This window comes from Anguilla rostrata, chromosome 2 (assembly GCF_018555375.3).
Source record: "Anguilla rostrata isolate EN2019 chromosome 2, ASM1855537v3, whole genome shotgun sequence".
NCBI classification, from domain to species: Eukaryota; Metazoa; Chordata; class Actinopteri; order Anguilliformes; family Anguillidae; genus Anguilla; species Anguilla rostrata.
The window spans coordinates 44,992,798-45,017,612 of record NC_057934.1 but is presented as its reverse complement, the minus strand read 5'-3'; the positions used below and the strand labels follow the sequence as shown (position 1 = coordinate 45,017,612).

General features: G+C 43.3%; 1 protein-coding gene and 1 long non-coding RNA gene across 8 annotated transcripts in view; one reads left to right on the top strand and one right to left on the bottom strand.

Moving 5' to 3' along the window:
* Window positions 1-24,815, top strand: part of mad1l1 (mitotic arrest deficient 1 like 1) — a 233,550-nt gene that overhangs the window by 159,272 nt on the left and 49,463 nt on the right. For 3 of the 4 annotated variants that reach the window (XM_064322504.1, XM_064322503.1, XM_064322505.1), the window contains exon 18: window positions 3,613-3,804. The exons of the other annotated variant lie outside the window; for it this stretch is intronic. In XM_064322504.1, coding sequence (XP_064178574.1) covers window positions 3,613-3,789 — 177 coding nt within the window. In that variant the 3' untranslated portion in view covers window positions 3,790-3,804. Of the gene's footprint in view, window positions 1-3,612; window positions 3,805-24,815 lie in introns of those variants that run through there. 4 annotated transcript variants of the gene reach the window in all.
* LOC135248178 (uncharacterized) lies at window positions 943-24,815 on the bottom strand. 4 transcript variants are annotated; one of them, XR_010328378.1, is made up of 6 exons: window positions 24,116-24,815; window positions 13,048-13,207; window positions 5,221-12,446; window positions 4,341-4,662; window positions 1,841-4,141; window positions 943-1,609 (listed from the first exon to the last, which is right to left on the bottom strand). It is a non-coding gene; the product is annotated as an uncharacterized LOC135248178 (long non-coding RNA). The 4 variants fall into 4 exon arrangements; XR_010328379.1 differs by having other exon boundaries at window positions 943-3,734; window positions 4,098-4,141; XR_010328377.1 differs by having other exon boundaries at window positions 943-2,090; window positions 4,098-4,141.

The following is a 24,815-nucleotide window of genomic DNA, read 5'->3' as shown; positions in this document are numbered from 1 at the left end:
AAGGTGTAGTGGAGGTGTTGGTTCAGGCTCAGATAAAATTTATTTTAATATTTTATTCTATCAAAGTGAACTTGACTTGATTTTTTGTAATTTGTCTTTCTCAAAAGCCTTGACCTTTAAATACATTAGAGTAATATCTCACTGCCTGTCCAAAATCCTTTCTTTGTGGTAGTAAATATGTCATACATAAGGGCTGTCTGCGCTCATTGTGAAATAATAAGATTGAAATTTGTTTTAGCTTTTTTTTCTTTCCAGTCAATTTAGAATTTACAAAGGAAGAAACCATTTGGTAGCATGGCTTGTCAAAATACCGTTGGTCATTATTCTGAATGTTTTATGACAAATTTCTGTTAATCTCACCACCAGTGTCATTAAGTTACGCACTGGTCATCTTTTATTTAAATGAAATGCATACACGGAGACGGGCTCATAAAATGTTGTTCTGTTTCCTCCTTTTTTCTGACACTGGCTGGAAGGAGAGGAATGTAAAATCAATGAGAGATTTATTGATCTGTGTAAAGACTTGACAAATGGCATCTCTAAACACCGTTTTCATATACCACAAGTGCTGTAGTCTCCCTCTCCTTAGACCCGATCCTGGCTTGACATAGGCGTGCTTAAATCTGCACAAGTTAAGCACTTTTTTCCCCACACAAACGCTCATACACACACACACAAATATAGAGCACAACCTCAAACATACCAACCTCAGAGTTGCATGCTGACCGGTCAAGCCAGCAGGGTATGAACCTTGAAGTAGGGCAAGCAATTACAGCTTCTCAAGCTGCTTATTATTCTGTACATAGATCCTCTTTGTATGGTTATTAAACCAGAATGAGTAACACCATAAAACCTGAAAATACACCTCTCCCACTATAATTGCATGTTGGGTCCATTGAAAGTTGAGGGCAGTGTCCCGCGGGATAATATAAACAACGGTCCTTCTTGTGTAAAAACACACCTTTTATTGTGTTGCACCACACAGTGCCAGATGCAAAGTATTCATTAACGATCATGCAGTTCAGGTTCCGCTGAGCATTCGGAAGTGTGCAAATAGAATTGCAGAAGTGCTCTTTGGCGGACCCCGTTCGCACTGCTCCCTCACTGAGGCCACGCCCTTTATGACACTGGTGGATTCGTCCCCCGCTTGTTCTGGCTGGGCCATGTATCATTCTGCCTTCAGTGACAGGTTTTCTGTTTCTCTATAATCAACACATATATGCGTGTGTAAGGTTTTCATTTATGAAAACACAAGACAGTAGCATTGTTATTTGCTAACATTTGTCAACTACAGATGGGTTATAGCAGTGTGGACTGTGTCTTACGGTGCTACGTCTTTTGGAAAATTCACATTTCAGGCTCTCTTTTATTTCACCAATTTCAACACTCAGCATTAGGCTGTATATCATTCAAACCATGGTATGCATTCACTGCATACATAATGTATATAACCCAGTTACAGAAATCAAAGCTCAAATAAAGCTCGGAATGTGTGATCTGTGCTCTGTTTACGTGTATCTTGTTTACTGGAGCTCACAGCCAATTGTTTTCTCTGTTTCCTTTCCATGTTGCTGCTGCTGCTGCTGTTGCCATTGTTCATTTCCTCACACTCAGGTAAGGAAAAATTGATGAATGTCAGCAATCTAGTGTCCACATGGTACTAATCCACCTAAGCAGTCCCTGTTTAATCAGACGCTGTAATTAAGCAAGTTTAACTGCGTTATTAGGCCCTGGACAGCTGCGGTGTTTTATGCTGACAGAATAGGTATGTGGGCCGTTTTCAGTGGGAGAACATGTGTGCAGTGATGTGGCGCATCAGTCAGAGGACAGCGTTTGTCACCTGAAGGTTGCCGAAGGTTGTCCAGCCCCAGTTAGCGCGCGTCTGTCGCGCCCTTGGGCGCCCGCCCTGCATTTCCTCTGTAAACATCCCTATAAATATCTTTGTGAATTGGCAATATGTTAATGATGTAGGTGGCCTCGGATAAGGGCATCTGTTAGACAGATAAATAATGAAGTGTGATGAAATGACCCCATCATGGACGCGCCGGGTCCTTCAGGTGGTGCCAGTGCAGGTCTGCCAGATCCAGGCCCTGGAAAGCACAGAGTAACTCAGTCTGAGCAGATCACTGGGGAGGGGGGGGGGGACTTTTCCATTGAAATCCTGGTAAAGCTCTCATGCTGTGAAGAATGAAAAGGAAGTTGCTGTGAAGTGAGTTCACCTCACAGGGGTTTTTTGTTACGGTTCTGCACAGAGAGAGGTGCTATCCCTCACGTCTCTAGACTGGTAACTAAGGTTTTGTTTGTTGGTGATGTCATTGGCAGGCATCCAGAACAGTTTAAAATACATATGTGAAATGGAATACGTTTTACATATTCTTTGTAGTTCCGGCTTCAAGCTGTTGTTCAAGATGTTCATAATGTGATGGAATAATGTTTTTTATTGAAATTAATTTAATTATTTATTATTATCATCGCTCCTGCTATTGATCACAAGTGTTGTGAAAATTTGCCCTCCGCTACTTGTTGATTTAGTATGGAATTTACTGACAGTTGTTCTGTAAATGGGCACAGCAGTAAAGTATTGTAATTTGCTGTAGCTTCTGTATTAGAAGCTTGACTTCCATGTGTAGTGTTCAGAGCCGTGGACAGAATTCTGACTGTGACTTGTCGGTTAAAATGAGCCGTAAGCCAGAAGCAAGAAGTGGAGACACTTCCATGCAGAAAAAATGGCTGGTGTTTGCGGCTCCAGGATATCATTTGTCACACAAAATAGCTCTAGTATTGCATGACGTGGCAGTGTATAGGTTTTGATGCTTTTTGTTTTCTTTTTTTGCCCCCTGGACACCTGTGGGGGGGATGCTCAGATAGGAACTGCCTCCCCCACTTAGCCAGGGCAGTCCTCTCGTGCCTGAATGAAAGTTAGGAGCATCTTTCCCATGGCGGTAAAGAGCATGGACAGGTAGTTCAAATGCAGTATTTGCGTACTGTCCTCACAGTTTGTGCGGTGTCACCTCTAGGCTCCAAATAAACATTATTCAGGCTATCTTTGCTTTTGTCGCACTTGAGGTATGCCAGATTCAGGCGTGTTCATTTGGTAAATGTGGACAGGAATTTCACTGTGAACAATCCTGGATTTGCCTGTTTTTTTACCCTATACAAGAACGCAGCAGGCTACATCTGTACCTAACACTCAGTTCTGTTTCCCAAAAGCAAAGTGTGTGCCGCTGTATGTGCAGCCATTTTTTTTCCATTTTGAAAGTTTGAGCCGTGACCATTCAGGTTGCTCCCCGTGTTTTGAATGAAATCACAGTTGCTCTCTCTTCTGTCTTATGTGCGATCTCTACTTTTTTTTAAAACAAGAAACCTTTGAATGGCAACTGAGACCTCAGTTTTCTTTTGAAGTGATGACTTGGGAATCAAAGTGGTCAGGGAAAGCAGGGGAGAGCCAATCAGATGTGAGGGACGAGTAGGTGGCTAGATCTATAGAGCCACTTTGTGTGTGTGTTTGGACAGGATATAGGGGTTAACACCCTTACTCTTTAATCTTTAATGACCAAGATGAGTCAGGACCTCGATTTAACATTTCGTCTGAGGGGCCCGCATCTTCTACAGCTCACTGCCCTCATCACTCTACTGGGACAATGGATTTGTACTTGGTTCAGGAAGGAGGAAAGCAGAGGTCTCCCATTCAAATGCTCACCAAACCCATGCCCCCTGAGCTTCAGCTGTTTCAGCTGCCATGAGAAGAGTACAGGAATTAATCAAGTTAGATGTTTAGCCTGTGAATGAACTTCATATTATTATTGTTACTTATTATTATTACTTTATACAAAAATGGATGTGGATTTTTTATTTTAGTAAACTATTAAACTACTGCGCCAGACATTCAATTACATTTATTCTGGTTTTACTTGGAATTTGTACCTTCACAAAAAATTTGGTATATAACAGCCATTTCACAACACTAATATGCAGGAAAGATCCTTGGCCAATAAGAAAGCAAGTACTTGTGTTTACTCAAGAATGTAACAAAGGCCCAAAGGCCAGCTGGCTGAATCACTGTCTTAACAAAAGCAAATAAGAAATGATGGGCCTACCTTGGTCGTGGGCAATGGGTTGAGCCACTCATGTCCACAGTATACTGTGAATGCAGAAGAGCAATGCAGTGAATAAATTGAGAAAGAAATGTCTCTTGTAAAATCCAAATATTTTGTCACTGGGAGAAAAGACAAGTTTATCTCCATTAATTTTCAAAACCTAATGTTTTGTTAGTAAGAGTGAAAGATGCTGTGGAAACCAGAAATAGCCATATACGTATGTTTTGTTGTTGGGCAGCATACCTACATCTTTGAGTCCATGCCTGGCACCAGCACCCCTCTGAGTTTGTCTCAGAGGCCTTGGGACCTGGTACATGTCTCAGTACTCGGAGGTCTTGGGACTTGAATTCTATTCCTGAAATCCGGCGTACTTGGGACCTGTTACCTTATTCGGTACTCAGAGGGCTGATGGCTTGGGCTGCTAAAACTCAGAGGTATCTTGGGACTCCGAGCGAGGTGTAGGGGCTCTGAATCCAAGACCCAATTTGCCCAAGACACCATTGCACTTTAGAACATTGGCACCAGCTCTAGTGCATTCTTATAAACCGGGTAAGTATTCTGGAAGCTGGACAAGAGTTGGAAAATGCAGATGAGATGAGAACATGATGGTTTATTTAAATAACATGTTTACTTAAGTCTGTAAGAGCAAATATGAACGCATTCTCTACCTGTAGCATAATGCAAGATGACATGCTGTCTAAGGCTAATAAGCATAAACAGGTTTACCAACAAAATACATAACCACATAATTCTGGGTGTAAATTACTATGGTACTGGGTGACCTGTTAATTGGTTTCTCTCCGAATGTCCCTTAAATGCCATCCTGAGCAAGCTTTCTACATTCCTTTTAGTTTGCTCAAATCTGGCCAGGAATAGGGTTGTATCACCCCACCCCCCCAGGTAGAAAAAAACTGTCTAGTATCCAGTGTAGGAATAAGATGTGTTGTATGACAACATATGTTCTTAAGAGTGTAATTATAATTTCTCTAGGTCCTTTAGAGGTCCAAGGCGATGACTTATTTTTGCAGACACTTATGTAGGGATGCACATCCTTGATAACTCAGAATTTTCTTTCTTCATTCCCATAAGTATCTATTTTTCCCCCTCTTATACTTTCACATACCTCTCATTTCATTGAGTCCACATGCATTTGCATTTCCTCAATTCCTCCTACATTCATTATATTATCCCAAAGTATTGTATTTCTTTTAAGTCTAAGTCCATTATCTTGTCCCTGGGCCATGGCTATGGCTCTTCCAGGAACCTGTCTTGAGGTTCCATGACCCAGGGATCCCATGTAGAGGTGCTGTATGCACTACTCAGCGTTGATGCCCTGTGTTCTGATGACTGCAGCCATGTTGATTGTCCTTCCAGCAGCAGTTTACAGCCTGTGGTATTTACGGCTCCACCCGTGTGCAGCAGTGGAATTATGAAAGTCGAAGTGAAGAGGCACAGATGCAACGTGGTGGTTAGAACAAAATTGTACCTTACGCCTTTAATACCTCACCATTCTCTCTTTGCATCTCTCTCTCTTGGTCCCGAGCCGTTTGTTTACCTGGAGCGTTATCATCGAAACAGAATATTCTGTCTGGACTGCCTTAGCACAGCGTGTACAGCGGCTCTGTACACGTCGCCCGTGAAATAGAAACCCCACTCACGGCGAAAAATAAACCCCATGATCCATTACCCTCATCACCCATCATCAGACGCACGCCCTGCCACTCTGTCTGTCCTTTGAATCAGACACCTTCTCTCTCGGGAAAGTGGCTCAGAATGGGGCGTGGGGCACTGCCTGCCGGGCTCATATCAGACCATTTGCACAGAATGAGATGTTCGGCCGTGCAGAGAATTCTGGGTAATGGATTTAGCTGAATCATCACACAAATGGGTCGCTGGCACCTGCAGAAAAGCCAAGTCCATCAATAATGTCCCAGGATCCTTGGAATCTAATTGGATAAGCAAACTGCAGTTTATAGTTGGGTTGACTTAAACTTAAAAATGTAATGCCTCAATTTTGTCTTTTCATCTAAGGGAGATTTTTTTTTTTTAAAAAGCTGCCATACCATGGGTAATTGTTCATTTTTTAGTGAAGTTGGAATACATTTTCAAATTTGATTGAAGGGGTCAATATTTGAAGCGCCTAAGCTTGAATGCTTGGTTTCGCTCGTTTACTTTCACCTTGCGTGTCTGCCACCTGTGATCGTTTGGCTGCCCTGTGCCACTCCTGGTGTTCTGCTGGAGGTCCTCACACTGAAGTTCCACTTCCACGTCTGGAGTACTGACAGACTATTCATGCGAGCTCCATGATGCGAAGTAGCACCCATCGCCTCAGCGTTCCTTTCTCCCCATCTCTGGAATGTCTCCCTGCGTCAGCTCTCACATAAAGTGCAGAATGACTCTATAAATTTGTCTTAGACTTTCCTTACTGAAGTGTTGTTCTAAAAGCCCTGTTTGGAAAGATGTCACAACAGTCTGCCATTGCATCATAGAGACTGGATGGGTAAATGAACCTTCTGTTCTGTCTCCACTTCTGGAAGCGCAGAGCTATACGGGAAGTCGCTGGAAGTGCCGATTAGTATCGTAGCCGAGACGGTTCGGTTGAAAGGGAAGTGACACCATCTGTCACTCACAATTTGACAGCGCACGCCACATGCTTTCTTTGGTCCGCGCGTCGGCTCCTGCTCTGAGCCATTAAAGTGCTACGCTCAGGCCGGCTGTAAAAACTTCACAGGCAACAAAATTTTGCCGCCTGTCACCAATTTCAGGAGCCCTTTAGTGCCTGTAATGTCTTCACTGCTGTTGTGGGATTGTTTTCCTTCTGCTCTTTAAACTGAGCTGCCCGTTTACGTTTTTAAAAGGTCTGCAGGCATAAATTAGCAGCAATCACAGTCCTCCCCAGAGCTATATAAGACAGAACACACTGAAAATCTATTTATTTTATAGATAAATAGCATTGATTTTATTTTTTTTAAGGAATGCTTAAATGGTCTCTGCCTGCGATTAAAAAATTAATATTAAATCCTTTTCAGGAGAAATTGCCATTGCTTTCTATTTATTATTTAGGACTCAATTTCTTATCATTCATTAACTAGTTTTTAACACTAGCTTCATATATACGTGCCATTTATTTTTATGACCTTGTAGTGCAGCTATATAAAAAACGTTAAATCACTGGTGCAGTAAAATGCTTTGTCCAATGAGATGGATGCGTTTATTAAGTAATTATAAATATTTTAATAGTTGTTTTGGTTTAACTCCAGGAAAGTATGCTGACAAAGCCAGCAGAGAGGAGTCTTATCTATGAGAGAAATAAAGGGAGCGCTTCGGAGACTGTGCTGTTTCCCTCAGAGTCCCTGGGGTTAGCCTGCTAGCCCGGCTGTGGTTGTTTTGACGAGAATGTGATAAAACAGTGGTTGTGTGAAGGTGATCGCTTAATATCTGTGTTAGGCTCTGACCAGCTGCTGTAAGGACATAATTCTAAAGGTTGAGAGGTACGGAGAATCCCTAAGGCATATCGGCAGAGAGGGAAAGCGGGAGCGGGAACGAAAGAGAGGCACGCAACTCATATTGCTGATGCCTCCCTGTGTCCTGCAGTGCCCAGGGACGCCCTGCTAACTGAAGCGAGCGGCGAGAAGTAACAGGCAGCCGGGCCGATTGGCTTTCGGCCTCCTCTCATCTCCAATAGAAGGCAAACAAGCTGTGATCTACTTTGAAATGGGACAACCTCGGAGTGTGTGTGAAAACCAGCATTGAATCGCACACGCACGCATATACACACGCACACACACACACAAACACACAAAGAAGCAAAGAAAGCTCTATGGCTCTTCTGTAGGCTATTCCTGCAGCTCAGTACATGTATTAACAGCGTTGCCGCAGGTCTGCGATCAGCCCAGCAAACGTAGCGCAGGTCAGCCTGATGACTGATGGTAGCATTCTAACACTATCGCCTCTGCAGTCCACCATTTTATATGCCAAGTTCCCTTTTTATATATGCGTGTGTGTGTGTGTGTGTGTGTGTGCCTGCAAGTGATTGTGTACGTAGGTGTTTGTGTTTTTGTGTATGTGTGAGAGAGAGAGACACACAAAGAGAGAGCGTGAGGGCATGCACGTCTGTGGCCTACAAAATGGAGGATTTTGACATGGTTAAAAATTTTCCTGGACCAAAAATAGCCAACACAGTTGGCTGTCAGACTTTGTTTTTGGGCATGCTCACTCTGATTTTCCATGCATGGTTGCTTTGTGCTCAGTCCTCTTTAGGGTTACCAGGACTGTTTCTTTTACTTCTGCCATTACATTCAGCTTGAGATATAATAGTAATGCATAATGATGCATTACAAGCCATAACGAATGTACTTATTAGGAAATCCATGTCAGTATGCTGTATTCTAATCAGTTTTAGACTTTTTTATTGCAGTGGATTATTTTGTTTTCAGTTTGGAATGTAAGTGTTCGTTTCATATGTAAGGGGAAGTGAGGTGAGATTGATTTGTACCTTGGTGAATGCAGGCCGACTTCAGATCTGCCTGAAAAAGAGATTGAAAATGTCCACCTTGGCAGGGAAGTTTAGGGTGTTCCTGTAAGGTGCTGGTTAGTGTGTTGATCAGCTGCTGGGGTGGTAATTGGCAGAGCTTTGCTGAAGCGCTCATAGCTTGAGCCCCGAAACAGATGGCCCCCATGGTAACATTGGGCGCCGTGGGAACGGCGGAATCTGCAGCGAGCAGATGCAAATAATCTCACAGTTTGCAGTGACGCCGCTGAAAAGGATGATGAACCCGATTATGGGATTAGGACTATCAAGAGAGAAGACCTCGGAAAACCGGAGACAGATCCACTTTAACGATTATGGTCCCCGGCACGGCGTGCCGATCCGCTCGGCACGGGCAGCGGCAACCGGCGTGCCGCTCCATTCGCGTGGGAAGAACACCGCGGGGGGGATCGCCGCGCCTTTGTGTCTTCTGCGGAGAAAAAGCCATTTTGTGATCATTAAAAAAAAAAAAAGCACCTTTCAAATACAAATTAAAATGGAGGGAGTCAAGTGGGCCTGTCTGTGCAACAGCACTCTCCATGTTGCCTTGTTGCATGATGAGGGGTGGGTCTTACTTCGCTGTCAGCCACTGGAGATGCAAGAGTGAGGTGCATGTGTTAGATCACCGTCAGGCCTCAGTCACTGGTCAGACAGTGCTTTTATTCAGCGTAGTTTTGATCCTGTTCTCTTCAGTTTCTTTGAATGTTGTGAGGGAAATGGGCTTGTAAGTCAAGGATGAAAGTAAAGTATGGTAGTTTGAAAGGGACCGGTCCGGGGGAAAGGACTGTGCCTTTTGTCTCTTAATGGAGTTTGAAATGTATGCCATCTGATATCACCTGATTTTCCCATCTCAGAACATCTATGCTGCATAATGAATTTGCTGGAAGCTGCTTTTGGTTTTGGCCTAGAGGAGCTTTTTAATAAGCAAGTTTCTGTGCTTATAGCATATTTTATCCTGTTAGGAACAAGAGATTTTGCTTAAAACATGAATTCAAAAATGAATGTAGCCTTCACAATATATACGAATGTATTATTATTATTAAACAAACACAGTGGGCTGCTTGTAGAATTTACAAAGGATCCTTTGGTTTGATTTCCCGCCAAGAGGACTGGAAATGTCTCTTTAAAAACTTGCTTTTGATGTTAACTTTGCTTGCATTTTAGCATATTAGTCCACTCTTCTCTTCCCTCACTTCAGTGCCCTGCTAAAACAGAACTGTACTGTTCTGTTTACTTGATAAAGATGGCTCGATAACAAGCTTTATTTGTTTCAGAGGTTAAGTGCTTAAAAAGGAACGCAGTGAGTCAGAAAAACACATTTAGTTTTCATTTTTCGCCTAACCATGACTGGTAAACCATGGCGAAACATTATTTACTCAGTTTTCATAACGCGAGTTTGTGGAACACGGTTCATCCGTTCTGGCTCATAAAAGCAGGGTTCATCACGGCTAGCGGGGGGTGTCAAAATAATCAGCCTTTGACTTGAATGAATGCCACTTGGAACGTGAATAAATTAAGCTGATGGGGGGGGGATCCTTTTGCAATGCAATTGGGGGGTAAAACCAAGTCTCTGTTTTAGCTGTTGATTGATCCTGATCTTCAGACAAGTTTAATTACAGTCATTAAAAGAAGAAAACAGGTTATTTAGTAATCAGTCGATGCTTTTAGCATAACGGTAGGTATGTCAGCTTACGGTGGGCAATGTTTCGTAACAAACGTCCACGAGACCTCCACTCAGTACATAACGGCTTGCTGGAGTTTCTCAACCTGCAGTTCAGCTTCATCCTTTGGCCCGTCCCCGTCGCTGGGAAATGTCAGAACAGCAGCCGCAGGGGTGAGAATATTCAGTCGTTTAAAATGACATATTGTGGCGACTGAGGAGCGGGGCCGACTCTCGCACAGATAATGCAGTTAGAACATTAGCATCAGACGGCGGTTTCGTAGGTAATTAATTTACTGCGCGCTGGAAGCCATTTAAAGTGCGCCACCTAAATAAGTTCAGGGTGACCCAAGATGTTCATTTGAAGATTTAACTGTGCCTGAGGCAGAAGTACCGCACTCTCTGCTCCAGCAAACCAATGAGGATGACAGGATGCAGCGCAGTTAAAGCACTCGGGGCTGTTGGACCAAGGGTTATGAAGGCAGTGCACAGACTTATCCTGGTGTAAATAAAACCGCTGCGGCAGAAGATATTACTATATTGAATCGGCAGCTTTATTTTCCCATGAAAAGTGATATTTGTTGAACATAGCTCTGTGATCCTCTTCAGTTATCTGTAGTTAAAAACATATTTTGCCTACTTTTGTTGTGTCAATTGATATTTATTGCCAAGATACTGAGGACTGTCAGATCTAGGCTGACGTGTGGCGTGAGCCTAGGAGGGCATCCCAAAAGAAGGAGCGAGTGGGCCATAAAGGGTTAAGTGGTAAAAGGAATTAATTGGCCCGCAGCTGGGGTTAGTCCAGCAGCCTCTCTGGGTAATGAAAGCCACCCTGTCACAGCGGGCTAAATGTTGAGTGGGCGTCTTTAAGAGCGCCTACTGTATCGCTGGCGCGTGCCTGAGAGCACGTCTTCCCCCGACAGTCGCACGCGCTGACGCTCGTCCTCCCTGGCAGCAGATGGCCGCTCTCCCCACATTAATTAACGGAGGCCGCGGTTGTCGTCTGCCACCTGCCCAGGACGGGCCCGGTCTGCAGGTGCGGGTTCGCAGCCCGCTCGCACGTCGACGGGGCCCGCCGTCGGCCCGTTTATCACGATTGGCGCAAAAAAAAAAGGCCAAATGCAAATCCGTCTCCCCGCGCGGAGAGGAGACGAGAGGAGAGGAGAGGAGGGGAGGGGGCGGGGCGCTGGAAGAGCCCTTAATGCAGGGTCGGCTCCAGCGTCCGTTCCCCAGGAGGCCTGTGACACGCTTGGGTTGATGCGCTGGATTGATATCTCCACTGTCCACCGCTCCACCCGCCAGTAGTTCACGCGAGTTGAGTTATGTTATAGAACTTGCCTGTCATTACCAGCCCTCTGAAATGTAGCTGTTTAATGTCGTTCCGCTGCAGCCCCAGGGCTTACATACTGGTGTGCTGTCACTTCATATTTCATAAGCGATTCTTACTTTTTCTTTTTAGCCCTCACACTGGAGCACTTAACTTTATGTTTAGATGGTGGCTCGTAATCCTTATTTTTGCTTAGTTTCCAGTCTTTAGTATGCGCATGGGATAAAGCTTTAATTATATGACTTGAATTAAACATTATCCACTTTAGTGTGGCTTAGAAATCTTGTTAAAATGAACGCCAAGTCATTTGATTCCAAGTCAGGAGACTGGTAATGCAGCTAATGCATATACAGTAGGCCTAGATTTTGGATCGACTAATTCCAGGCAGAAGGCAAAGACCACAGTGTGCCAGATGTTAAGAGCTCAACTTAACCTGTAGTGTAGGGCACAGTGCTTGTCACTAGCAGGTGTTGTTTCTGGAGTCTAGACTAATGCTCCTGATCCGCAGTAGAGATGAAGGGACAGAGGTCAGGATCAGTGAAAGTATGGAGCCTTGGGGTGAAGAGCAAGTGTTCTCACCACTGGCCAGGAGATTCTCATTTCTTATCTGAAAGCCCACGTTAGCCTGGTATTGTGAGGTAATCCTATGCAGGGTGGCTGCTTCTGTATGTTATCATGTCATTAATAGGTCGTACTCTACCTGCATGTGTCAGGCATGGGTAATTGTCCCTGTTTTCTAGCCAATCTCCAGCAGGTGGATATAACCTGCTGTGCAGCAGAAGGACCTCTTCAGCAGAGAGCTGGATTTACTGGAGCTTGAAAAAATCCAGATTCCTGCAACATCAAGCACAAATGGAGGATTAATAATAATTTGAGAATCATTATTGAAACATTTGTTTTAACTCGCAGTAACAGGAGAGCCGGCTCTCCTAATGTACCCTGCCATGAAGTGGATAAATACACTGCATTATGTGTTCATTGTTTTATGTTTCAGTTCATTGTTATTTTTTCCTCATTTCTAAATTTATTTCACTTTCCATGCATATCAAATCCAACCACCCTCCTAGTGTGTACATCTCTACAGGAATTCAGGAACTTCTCAAGATAAGCAATCAATACTGCTAATTAAATGCGTTATTATAACCCTGCTTTATTTATGTTTGCCTCTGCCGTGGAAAAAGAGAAAACAATAGACGCAGTTGTGTTTGACAGATTTGCCGTACGTGAGAAGATTTTGATGCTACGTCCTGCTGTTCTTCGGTTGAAACTTTCAGCTGTGATAAACTTTCAGCCTATTATTGGACAGCCGTTTTCTGACATCACTGAGATCCTTTTTATGGAAATGGATCTGTGTGTTTGTGGTTCTCCATTCCGTATTCCTGTGCGTATTCACGTATTTTGCAATTACACGGATGAGGAAAAATAAGATTTTTACCTGAAGTTCTTTCGTGCAGCCTCGTGCAGTTTATTGATATTCATGAACAGGGTTGTAAGTGTGAATGCTTTATTTTGCTTCTGTGGCTGCCTTTTCCTCTGCTTTCATGAGGTGGAAAGCGATTGCTCTGTCAGCTGTTGAGAACCTTGTCTTGATGCTTCTGTTCCGTAAAAGACAAAAACGTGGATATTGGAACTGATGCTTACTGGCACATTTGTGGATTTGTCTTTTCATTTGATCTCCTTATGGGGCAAGTAGGATTTTTAAAAAATCAGAATTTATTGATAAAATTCATTAAGGTGTGTCACTGTGTGTCATCCACATAGCACTGAAACGCCACACTATGTTTCTAGATTATATTACCAACGGGCAGCATATACATTGAAAAGAGAAGTGGTCCTAACACTGACTCCTGTGGAACATCGTATTTCACCTTTGAGAGATTAGAAAATTCATCATATAGCTGATCAGTCTGGGTCTTACTGTATATGTATGATTTAAACCAGGAGAGTGCCTGTCCACAAAGTCCAATACAGCTCTGGAGTCTGTCCAGTAGGAACTCATTATCAACAGTGTCAAGAAGCAATAGTATACAGTGGTTATGGAGTTGAGGTCTGTTGACGTTAGTATAAAATTTACGACCTTGATAAGTGCAGTTTCAGTGCAATGGTTTGATCGAAACCCTGGCTGGAAAGTTTCAAGGATATGGTCCGAACTATAATGGGCTTGCCCAACAACAGCCTTTTCTAGTAATCTTGTTACAAAGGGAGGTTTGAGATGCGTCTATAGCTTTTCAGGTCATCAGTATCAAGATTAAATTTCATATGTGTTGGCTTAATAACAGTCGCTTTGAAAAGACACACATTGTGCTAATATGGGTTTGAATGCACGCTGGACTGGCACAGGGCTAGCACAGGGATAATTTATTTTACAATTTGAGTTGGGAATTGGTTCAGTCATGTATATAGCCAATATGTAGTTGGTTTCTAGGTCCAATTTGATCAACACAGTAGGACTGAATCAGTTTTGTGTTGCATTTGGTACTGTAGTATCCCTGTGCGTCTTATGTATACTTTGGTAATTTCAGTTGAATTCCACAGATTGTTCTTTTATTTTATTACTGCAGCTTTGGGCATTCTAACTCTGAATGGTAGTGGTGGCCCTGTGGTGTCATTGCCACTCCTTATGTGAATCATTGGTTTGGTGCTTCTACAGAAAGGTGACGCATGTTTCCAGTCATGGTGAACAGCAGGATGCCTTACATTTTATTACCTATTTGGGCCTCCACATGGCTTTTTAGTCCCTCTCTGCCCTCTCTGAAAGTCATCAGTGAGAAAGGTCTCACAGATGACTTTCAGAGAGGGCAGAGAGATTAATGGGCATGGGCTGATGAGAAAGTCAACAGAATAGGCCGTGAACAACTGCCCTGTATCGAAACATGTTTTGTGTGTGTTCTGTTCTAACACTAGGTGTCTGGCAACCTTTTGGGAGGAAGGAGAATTCTCATCGCTGTTGCAAAGTTAGTACCGTGTTGATTTTCACATTGTATTTCAAACCCTGGTTAAGCTTGTTTTGGTTTGCTATCCTCTTTTTTTTTTTTTGGATGGTTTTACGTTTTTGGCAAATGAAACTGTGTACTGAGCTTTTTCTGGGGCAGCACTGGAGCCATGAATGAACTTTGGAATTAGTTTGCTGGCAAGTGCTGGTCTCCATAAACAGGAGAATGTCACATGTGGTGGACTGCTGTAAAACAACAGTTTCAGTAGCTACTGTGACCAGAATTAGATTTTTCTCTAATTTCTCTTTTCCATTGAGGTTAACGGGTCAGAGAATTGAGGAGATAATAAATAACTTTTCAACATATTCAATTAGCATAAGCTATGTCCTCTGTGGTGAAACTGGGTGAAACGTTTTTTTAGAAATTAATAAGTGGTGCACACGGGAATTTATCTTTATTTTTTCTGTACTTGTTGTATGAACCAGGAGTAGTTACTGTATGTGTTCACTCATAGAGTATGATTCAAAGCACTGGCCTCCTTGTAACCATACTGCACTGTTTCCAAGATGATGCAATAACTTGTCTGAGCTAGCCCCAACTCAGTGGGGTGGTTGGTGACTGTACTCAGACCTAGCGCAAAACGCTTCAGCACTCAGCAGTCCTGTTCTGTGAGCTTGTGTGGCCTACTGCTACGTGGCTGAGCTGTTCTTGCTCCTAGACGTTTCAACGTCACAATAACTACACTTACAGTTGACCGGGGCAGCTCTAGCAGGGCAGAATTTTGACAAACTGACTTGTTGGAAAGGTGGCATCCTCTGACAGTGTCACGTTGAAAGTCACAGAGCTCTTCAATACGACCCATTCTACTGCCAATGTTTGTCTATGGAGATTGCATGGCTGTACGCTTGATTTTATGCACCTTTCAGTGAAGTGGCTGAAGTAGCCAAACCCTCTAATTAGAAGGGGTGTAGTGTATATACATGCAGTACAAGACAGCTGCTGGATATGTTCTTTGTGTTGGATCATTGTGTACCTTCTGTTGCAAATGTTTTTCAGTCACTAGTCTGCAAGCAAGCAGTGATAAACTCATATGAATTTCATTCATAAATTGTAAATATGGAAGATGCTGAAGAGCTTTAGCATTTAAAAATGATTGAGTTTGTAATGGGTACAAACAGTGTGCTCGGCTCGCAGTGTTGCTTAGTGCATTGGGCTATGAACTCCTTTTTTTGTCATAATCCTAAATTAATCTCTATTTGTTTGCCTTGCTGTGCATGATACTTCTATATTTTGACTAGCACGATTTGCATCATGGGCAACTTTTAACACAAGTGCAATTTATCATGGTTCATAGGACCTCAAGGCTGTTTTATTTGCCATCCAAATACTTCCTCTCTCCCGCTGATGATGCGTGTCTGCTAATGGAGGTTTAGTGGAGGAGGAGCTCCGTGTCCTCATAGGCTAGCCAAGCCCTGGTGTGAGCACCGCTCTACGCACTGCTCTGCTCCCATTAGTCCCCTCTGCTCCAGATGCAGGGCCCTTCCGGTCACATTCAGAAGACTCCGCCATCATAATTACAGCCATTTCAGCCCTCAGATAAGCTCCTTTATGAGAAAATTTGCCTTCCAATGCTACAAAAGGCAGGCTGCTACGACGTACCGTAGAAAGGCAAGAGCATCTGAAACGAAGCTTCAAGGTGACTGCATCTGTCACAGGGTGCATAGCAGGCCAAACGATGAGCGTCTTCTGTCTTGTAAATAGTATACCATAACGCATGCTAGAAACACCTGTCCACAGAGCCAGCTGTCTACTGATGTTGTGACTGGGGTTTTTTTATTTATTTAATTTTTATTTTTTCTCCTATATTTACAGATGTTTCTCTTTTCTTGGACTGTCAGTTACTCTTTACATGCAGTCATTTGCTAATTTGTTAGCTTTTGTAAACAGTATTGGATGCACATGAAATGCCATCTTTTCATGTGCCCTAATCTCATAGCTAATGGAATTTTTAAATCAAGTTATACACACTGTAAATACTACAGAGTATTTCCCTCAGATGTACACTCTTACATGTTACACTGTTGCTGATATTTACCCATATTGTGATCTTGTAAGCTTTCATTTGCACATCAGATTGCTACTTGAACTGATCATAAATACAGGAAGCTGCCCTTTCCTCTTCAGATTACAGTATGTTTCTAGCATGCGTCATGGTTTACTATTTACAAGACAGAAGACACTGAGGGAGTTCAGACCTTTTAAATCAGAAACATCACTGCATTGTTTTTATGCTCTGAAAATTTATCTTCAGTACTGTACAGGTTCATTCTAAAATATATTACCAAAGAGAATATTCTCATTTTTGAGACTGTCTTTGGTTGATGTTCCCTACAGATTGTAAATTGTCCTTTTTGTTAAGCTTCAGGGAAAGTAGCTCCACTTAAAAGAAAGCTTGCCTATAAACAAGAGCGCTGTGTTACACAGCATAAGTGCTCTGTACCTCAGTGCTATGCATCATCTATGATATATTGCATTAAACATGTTCTTGACATTGTCTCCATGGAAAACGGCATTTGCCTGGCTTGCAGCAAGTTGCCAAGCGTGTCATATTACCTGGGCAATGTTCAGGATGTCAAAGATGCCACTGGACCTGTATGTGTCAGGCATGAAGAGGGATTGCAGTCTGTCTTCTCTTTAGAAGAACAGTGTTTGGTCTGTTTACTTGTGTGGTTTTGTTTGTAAGAAATGCCATAAGGCAGGATTTGGCTGGGCTGGAGGAGCTTTCAGGCTTTGGCACTTCGCAGCCAGTTTATGTAGCAAGCTGTTGGTGGTTTGGACAGTACAAGTGAGGCCGGTTCTGAGGCCTGCAGCGAACGTGTGTTTCGGCCTTGCTCTCGCTCCCCTTCAGGGGCACCGGTGCCAAAAATGCAGCCCTCTGTGTCGGAGCCAGTACTGCAGAGTGGCAGGGTGCTTGCTGAGGTGGGCAAATGCTGCATCATTTGCGGGACTGTTTGCTTCCCCTGCCAAAGATTGTCTTTCCCTTCGCTTGTATACTTGACCCCCGGGTAAGCTGTGCTGGCTCGTGTTTAGTGTTCCTATGGAGAGCAGTGGACAGACTGAGCAAAGTGCACAGGTGAGGGAAGAGGCCCCTCACCTGCAGTGAGTGCTTAGATTTCTGTCAACACAGGCTCAACCTTTCAGCAACTTGGATTTTTGTGTGTGTGTGTGTGTGTGCGTGATGGGGGGGGGGGGGGGTTGGTGGGCTGAAACACAGATCGAAGTGACAAGCAGTGAATTTCCTTTTTGATGGGGGAAAAAAATCAATTCCAGTTTCATACCATTTTTTAAAATCCTGGCTTTCCAATATGGCCAAAATTGACTTCCTGGTAAATTGTTAAAATTTATTTTTGTGTGTGTCTGTGTTTGTGTGTGCGTGTACATGTGTACATTCGTGTGCATGTATATCCGTCTGTGTTCTCAAAGTTTTCTGTAAATTGTTTCAAAGAGTTGGAACGTGTAGATCAAGGGGGTTTCCATAGCAACAGCACAGTTCTGTTGTACATTAAATATGAGCAGACTAATTCAGCTAGGCATGCACACTGTGTTTAGTATCCTTAGTATCATGGAACATGACATTTTGACTATCAGTCTAGCTTGTCACAAAGATTTGCAGTGTCTGCAAATGTAATTATGGTTAAGTGATTGTCTATGGGCAGTTGACATGCTGCATAAATCAATACAGAAGTCCTAAATAGCCCGTAGCGTGTTGTTGTTATAGGAGAGCGCTTGTAAAGGCTAAAATAAGGAACATTGAGTTTCTTCTTCTGCTGTTTAAAAGCAACATACCACCCGAAATTAAACCATGATCCCTTTTCTGCGCAATGGCCCTGGATTTATTACCATTCCTCCAAAGTCACATTACTTATGTCAACTCCAACCTTTTAATTTAATCTGGATATGAAGTAGACCAGACTAATTATTTTAGGTCTGGAGCTGAAGGCGTCAGGATTGTATACCTCTGATTTACAATTTACATTAAGTAAAATAATTGCATATTATGATATATTTGTTGGGTTGAGCCCACGTTTGAATAAAACCGTTGGGAGATATGTGAGGCTCCATGCCTTTTGCTGTGAAACAGCTTTGTACGTGGAAGGCCTGGCCTTTTCATTTTAAAGGTGAGACATTTACTGAAGGAGAACTTACTCCTCTGAAATGATATTTGTTAATCTAGTCAAGTCATAATCATTTTAGCTGCAGGTGGTAAGGCACTGTGCATCCTGAGGACTGAAATAATGATCTCATTCTGAATTTAATCACCAATCAGGGTGGAAATTGCATGTCAATGGAATGTGGAATAATGATAAACTCCACTGATGATGAATTAATCAGAAAGAAACACCGGCGAAATGTGAGCGTGTTTCTCATATATTACATAAACGCCTTGATATTGAAGAAAGCTTGCGAGTCCAGTAATGTGTCTGAATTTTGAAGCTTGATGGCTTGTGACATCACGTTAGTGCATGCTGTGCTGTTTTATCAAGAGTCCTCTTTTATGGCAGCGTGTTTAATAAGGACTTCATGCGAAAGAGATTCGCTTTATTCGTGCTTATGAAAAACGTTCATGTTCCTTTCTGAGTTTCATTTTACACGTGATTCATCCTCCTGCTTGAGGCATCAGTACTTCCCAGGTTGTAATTCCAGTGTTGACTCTCAAATTTTAAACTTTGCTCCGAGAGCTCAACGTACTTTGTCAGCTGATCCATTTATAGGGCTTGCTGTATGATTTGATATGCTACTTCATATTCCTCCCAAATTTTGATTTGTCTGTTTGCTGGTCATGAATTATGAATCCTTAATAGCTACATATCTATGGCCCCTCATTCATCTGGAGCAGATGAGTTTGTGAAAGATTGCTTTAACAGCTCGGGAAGACATTCTCGGGTGACTGCATTTTAACAGGCCGTTCAGATTAAATGTGAAAAGACAACAGAAGCGGAGGTATTAATCTGACAAGACCACAACAGGAAATAAATAAATAAATATACACTCAGTGGCCACTTATTTGGGTACAGCTGGCCATTAATGCAAATGGCCTGCTCATCCAAACAGCGAATCATGTGGCTGCAGCTCAATATATAAAGCATGGAGACATGGGGAAGGGGTTTAACTGTTATTCAACTAATCATTAGGACGGGCCAGACGCGTGATGTAAGTGAATAGTGCCATTGACCATGGTATGATTTCTCATGCCAGACACACACACACACACACACACTGGGATTTCACACACTACAGTCTCTAGGGTTTACAGAATGGTGAGAATGGTGCTATAAATAAAAAACATCTAGTAGACTGAAGTTCTTTGGCGAGAACACCTTGTTAATGAGAGAGGTCAGAGGAGAATGGGCAGACCCGTTCAAGCGAAGAGAAAGGTCACTAATGCTGAAATAACAGCTGTTTGCAACGGTGGTGGACAGAAGGGCGTGGGCTTGAACCTTGAAGCAGGTGAAGACCACACCGGGTTCCACTCCTTTCAGCTTAAAACGGGAAGATGAGACTACAATGGGCACGTGACCACCAAAATTGGGTGATTGAAGATTTGAAAAATGTCTCCTGGTCCTTTTTTCAGTATTTGCACCAATGCATGTTGTGGTTAATCATGGAACCATTGTTGGGCTCAAGATAAACATAAACTTTTGTATTTGGACATAATTAAAGTTCTGTGTTCTCTGTATTAGTTTATTCAACATATCCTTTCAATAATTCGAGGGTTAATTTTACAGCAATGAATTCACTTTATCAGTTAGAATTGAAAAAGGAATTGTGTGAAAATTCAGAGGTGAACCAAGAATTGACCACCCTTATAGATTGCTAATTTTTTATTTTGAAACAACATTGGGTAACAGTTAACTTTTATTCTGCAATTTGTAACCTATGCAAAAGGCAATGTGTAAGCTTATTCTAGAATTGTTGTCATTTTAAATCTCTATTAACAAATATTTTATACTATCTTATTTAATTAAATTAATTGAATTTGTCATTATTCTTGGAAAATCTCGGTGACATGCATCCTTTATTGAATAAATAAATCTGTTGTCCCTGTAAACATGTCTGGCTGCTGTCAGAATGTGGCAGGGCTAATGTGGCAGGTTTGTCCTTTCAGAAAAACATTTTTAATCTCTGGAAAGGTCTGTAAGAACTCTTACCTACGCCTTTACTTTCCCCTTAGTGCTTTGTACTTACCTGCACTATTCATTTAAGTATCTCAGTATTTGTCTGAGATAGTATTCTTCTCACTCTGCTACTCCAGTCTAATGCTGGGCAGTTTCTTTTCATGCCTGGATGTGTTTAAACCTCAGATGCAGCTTCAGGGTTAGCTGTTGTACTTGAACCCATGGAGAGTTGTACTTCATATAACAATACTGGCAACTCTATGAAAATTGAAGTAAAATGTGAATAACTTACCAAGTTGTTGCAACAATTTCTCCAAATGCTTGAAAGTTTCAACTGAAAGTCATTGGAAAGAAGTTGTTATGTTGATGCTTGAGGATTTTTTTTCTCCCATGTCTACATTCAAGGTCTACGGGCAGTGTGTATGGCCACCATTGTCTTAAGCTTGACAATAAAATTAAAAACACAAAAAATTCTTAAATTTGTGAGCGACAAGCTAAATTCATCATCTAAAGCCACCAGGTTTAGAGAATGCGGGAAGTCACAGTTTTGAACATGCATACTTGTGAGTGTAGACTGTACAATATGTTTAGAACTATGACATTATTTGATATGTATTTATTCATCATTTCTAGTTTTTATTTTAAGTTAAGTTATTTTGGCACATTTTGTGTGCTAGCTGCGTTTATCGGTAACCTCCGTGTTGCATTGCGGAAGTTGCAGCAGGGAGACTGGATTTAGCAAAGTGACTCCGTGCCAGATAAACATCTTGTTTCTTTTCATTGCTTCTCTGTGGGTGGCATTTAGATTTAAAAGGACAAGGGGCCCTTTTCCTTGTAGCTAATGCATTCTAATTAGCCCGCTGGTCAGCCGGGAGGTTAGAGGCTAACCGATGTAAGTAATTCCTGAGGACCAGGTGGAGAATGCACTTGTAAATGCTCGCCGGCACAGAGAGCCATGAAATTAGCGAGCGGAGCGCGCGTTTAGGCAAGGCAGGTCGTAACGCAGGGAGCTGTGATGTCCTCAGCTCTGAGTCAGCTGCCGGGGCGGCCGGTGGCCTGCCATGGCACGCTGCTCTGTTGAGCTGGGCAGTTGTTCTCTCATAAACAGTTTTTTTCCCCCCGGTGAGCTTTTAGCACTTTGTACACGCTGCCGCAGTACAAAAAGTCCTCAACAGCCAGTCTTTGTGGACTTCATTTCACACGACACATTTTTTTCTTCTTCCATCTGTGCCAGCAAACAGTAAGGAAATGAATAGATGTAATCATTTCTACAGTTTCTGTAATTCCACCAGAGTATGTTGTATTATGTGGACTTTTGAAGCTGTAACCTAATAGAATTGTTCATATTCATATTTTTTTATTATTGGCATGTTCATATTCTTTACTTTGATTTGAGTAAATACCTTTTAAAGCACCATTTAATCTTGTGTAATTTGTAATTTTTTTTTTTTTTTTTACTTTTATGACTATATTTAATGATTTTGCATATATTGCAGTGGTGTAGAATGTACTCATTTGTAATAATATAATTGGTCTCTGAATATAATACTGAGCAGGAGTGGTATACCCTGTGGACATGACACTTGGGTTTTAAAGTTTGGCTTACAGTAAGTAACCATTCACACACAGGGGGGAGCACCAGTGTTTCAATCTAATAAACTTGCTAATGTGGCCGTGCCAGCTGGAGTGGCGTATTGCTTTACTGTGCTACTCCATCGACTGCCACAGTTCCTAGCAGCATCTGCGGGAGCTCTCCAACAGGTGAGGAAAGGTTATTTGTATTCGAGCGGCGAAAACTTTCTCTCTCATTACGGAGTAGATGGCCGCGTCTCCTCTCCTCCTCGGCTAGCCGTCCTTCCACTCCCGCCGTCCTATCTTTTTGGAAACGGTCGCGATGTGACCCGGGGTTAATTTCTCAGCCGAGTCTGTCCGACAGCGTGCGATCGCGCGGGGATTTGTAGATGTGAGGGATGGATGAGCCGGGGCTGCGGACGGAGACGGAGGAGGCCCAGAGCAGATGAGAGGTGCGGGGCTGTGAGGGAGGACCGCGCTCGCCTCCCCCTGATTAAGCTAACTGGCTGGCCGCGCCGGAGCCGCAGAGCAGCTATGATGAACACGCCGGCGCTGGTGTAGTCCGACCGGGGGAGCGGCGCGGCTCCATTTGCGTTGGAGATGCATTAGTGATGGCGGGGAGCGCCCCCGCCGAGTCTGGCAGCTGAGCGGAGCCATATGCCGGCGACGCGCGCTCCTCTCCGTTAAGTGGCACCCGTTTGCCGCGGAATGGATGGGCCCCTCCCGATCCGGCAGGTCGCACGGCGATGAGCGCGTGAGCAAGCGAAAGTGGCGCGCCGTTCCTGTCCTCGTCCGCATCCCGCGATCCTTTACCGCCGCGGCGTCGAGGGAGAGGGAGCGCCGCGGCAACGATCGGCCGCACGGGCTCGGAGGGGGCGCGGCGAAGTGAGGATCATCGATCCGCGGGGTTAATAAAATGTGATTTATCCTCGGAGGCGGCCGTCGTAATGTGCTGTAGAAAAGCCAAATTAAAGACAGCCCCCGTTCTCTGGGGACGGGGGAGTTTTGAAAATTTATTGGGCTCCCTCCGAAGAAGCCGGGGTCATTGCTTACCGGTTCCCCGTGGCCGCTAATGGCTCCCCGCTGATTCACGCTCCCTCCCGCGGCTTCGGCACGTTCGCCGGCGACCGCGGGCCTTAATCTGAACGCGTCGCCGCGGAGACGGCGGTCTCTGAGCTCAGACGCCGCTCCGTGACGCTGGAGGTGCGGACCTCAGGGCGGGATATCAGATTTCAAGTGGTTTTAAGCGGTCAGGTCCGTCTAAAGCAGGGGTGTCCAATCTTATCCGTGAAGGACCGATGTGGGTGCCTGTTTTTGTTTTATCTCCGTGCTGAGACACCTGATTCTGCTTATCGTGGTCTTGATTGAAAACCAAGATTAGTTAGTTGAATCAGGTGTGCTAGTTCTGGTCTCACACAAAAACCTGCGCCCATACTGGCCATTTTCTGATAAGATTGCACACCTGATTTAAAGTATGAATGCGCTTGTGGAGGCTGTGACATTTTGCAAGATGTGCTCAATCACTTAAGGCAATGAATGTAAAAAGAAACTGCTGTATATTAGAAGGAAAGGGTGTAATTTATTCCAAGATCAATTATGAATCAATTGACTTTCTTCGGGAGACAGGCTAGGTCCTCAGTTACAGACATTAGAATAGACAAGTGGCAAGATAATTGAATGTTAATGGTTATTTGGGGGTTTTAATTTTTCACCTTCATCCTGTAGACGATGACCTTACAATAATTAACCTTGAATATATAACCGGCCTTTTCTGGTTGATGGGAAATGACCTAAGATGGTGGTTGGATAGGTTGTTTCATACCTGTGAAATAGGCTGCAGACTTCCATTTGAATCACTGTCTCCCGGAAGAACCGTTTCCCGAATGTGAGGACGTCGACCGGAAAGCAAACAGCGGCGCGTCTCCCCTTAATGAAGCGGATTAAACGCTGGGCTTCTCATTCCTCCGCAGCGCCGCTGTCTCCGTGAGGTAGCACGTTCTGAAGGGACGTCTGGACGGCTCGCATTCTGCCTGATCAACACAGGCACACAGCTCGTATTCCCATGCAATGTTTGAGTAGAATTATGTACGGGAATATTTCTCATGTAATTTGCAGATTTACCTACGTGTTGGCATCTGTCAAACTGTGCAATATGAAGGGGCTCTGTTGTTAAATCTTTGAACCAGAGAAATCCCATGGTGAGACACGTTAGCATTTATTGCTGCATGAATCCGTGTAAGGGACTTATTGTGTACTTATTTCAGTTTCTGCGGTTTTCTATTGAATTGAGGTGTGCAGTTTTACTTCTAAGGCTATTCAGACATGCATGCAATTTCATTTGTACATGCTGCTGGTTTGTGTACCTGAGATTAGCGAAGTAGAATGCCTCCCACAGTCAAATACCACGTATGGCTTCAAAATCTGTTGTTCCACAAATGTTTTAAGGCAACCATTTCCAGAATGTCTTTCCGAGCTCAGAACTTCACAACAATATCGCTCCATTGGAAGCACTTTCTCTTACA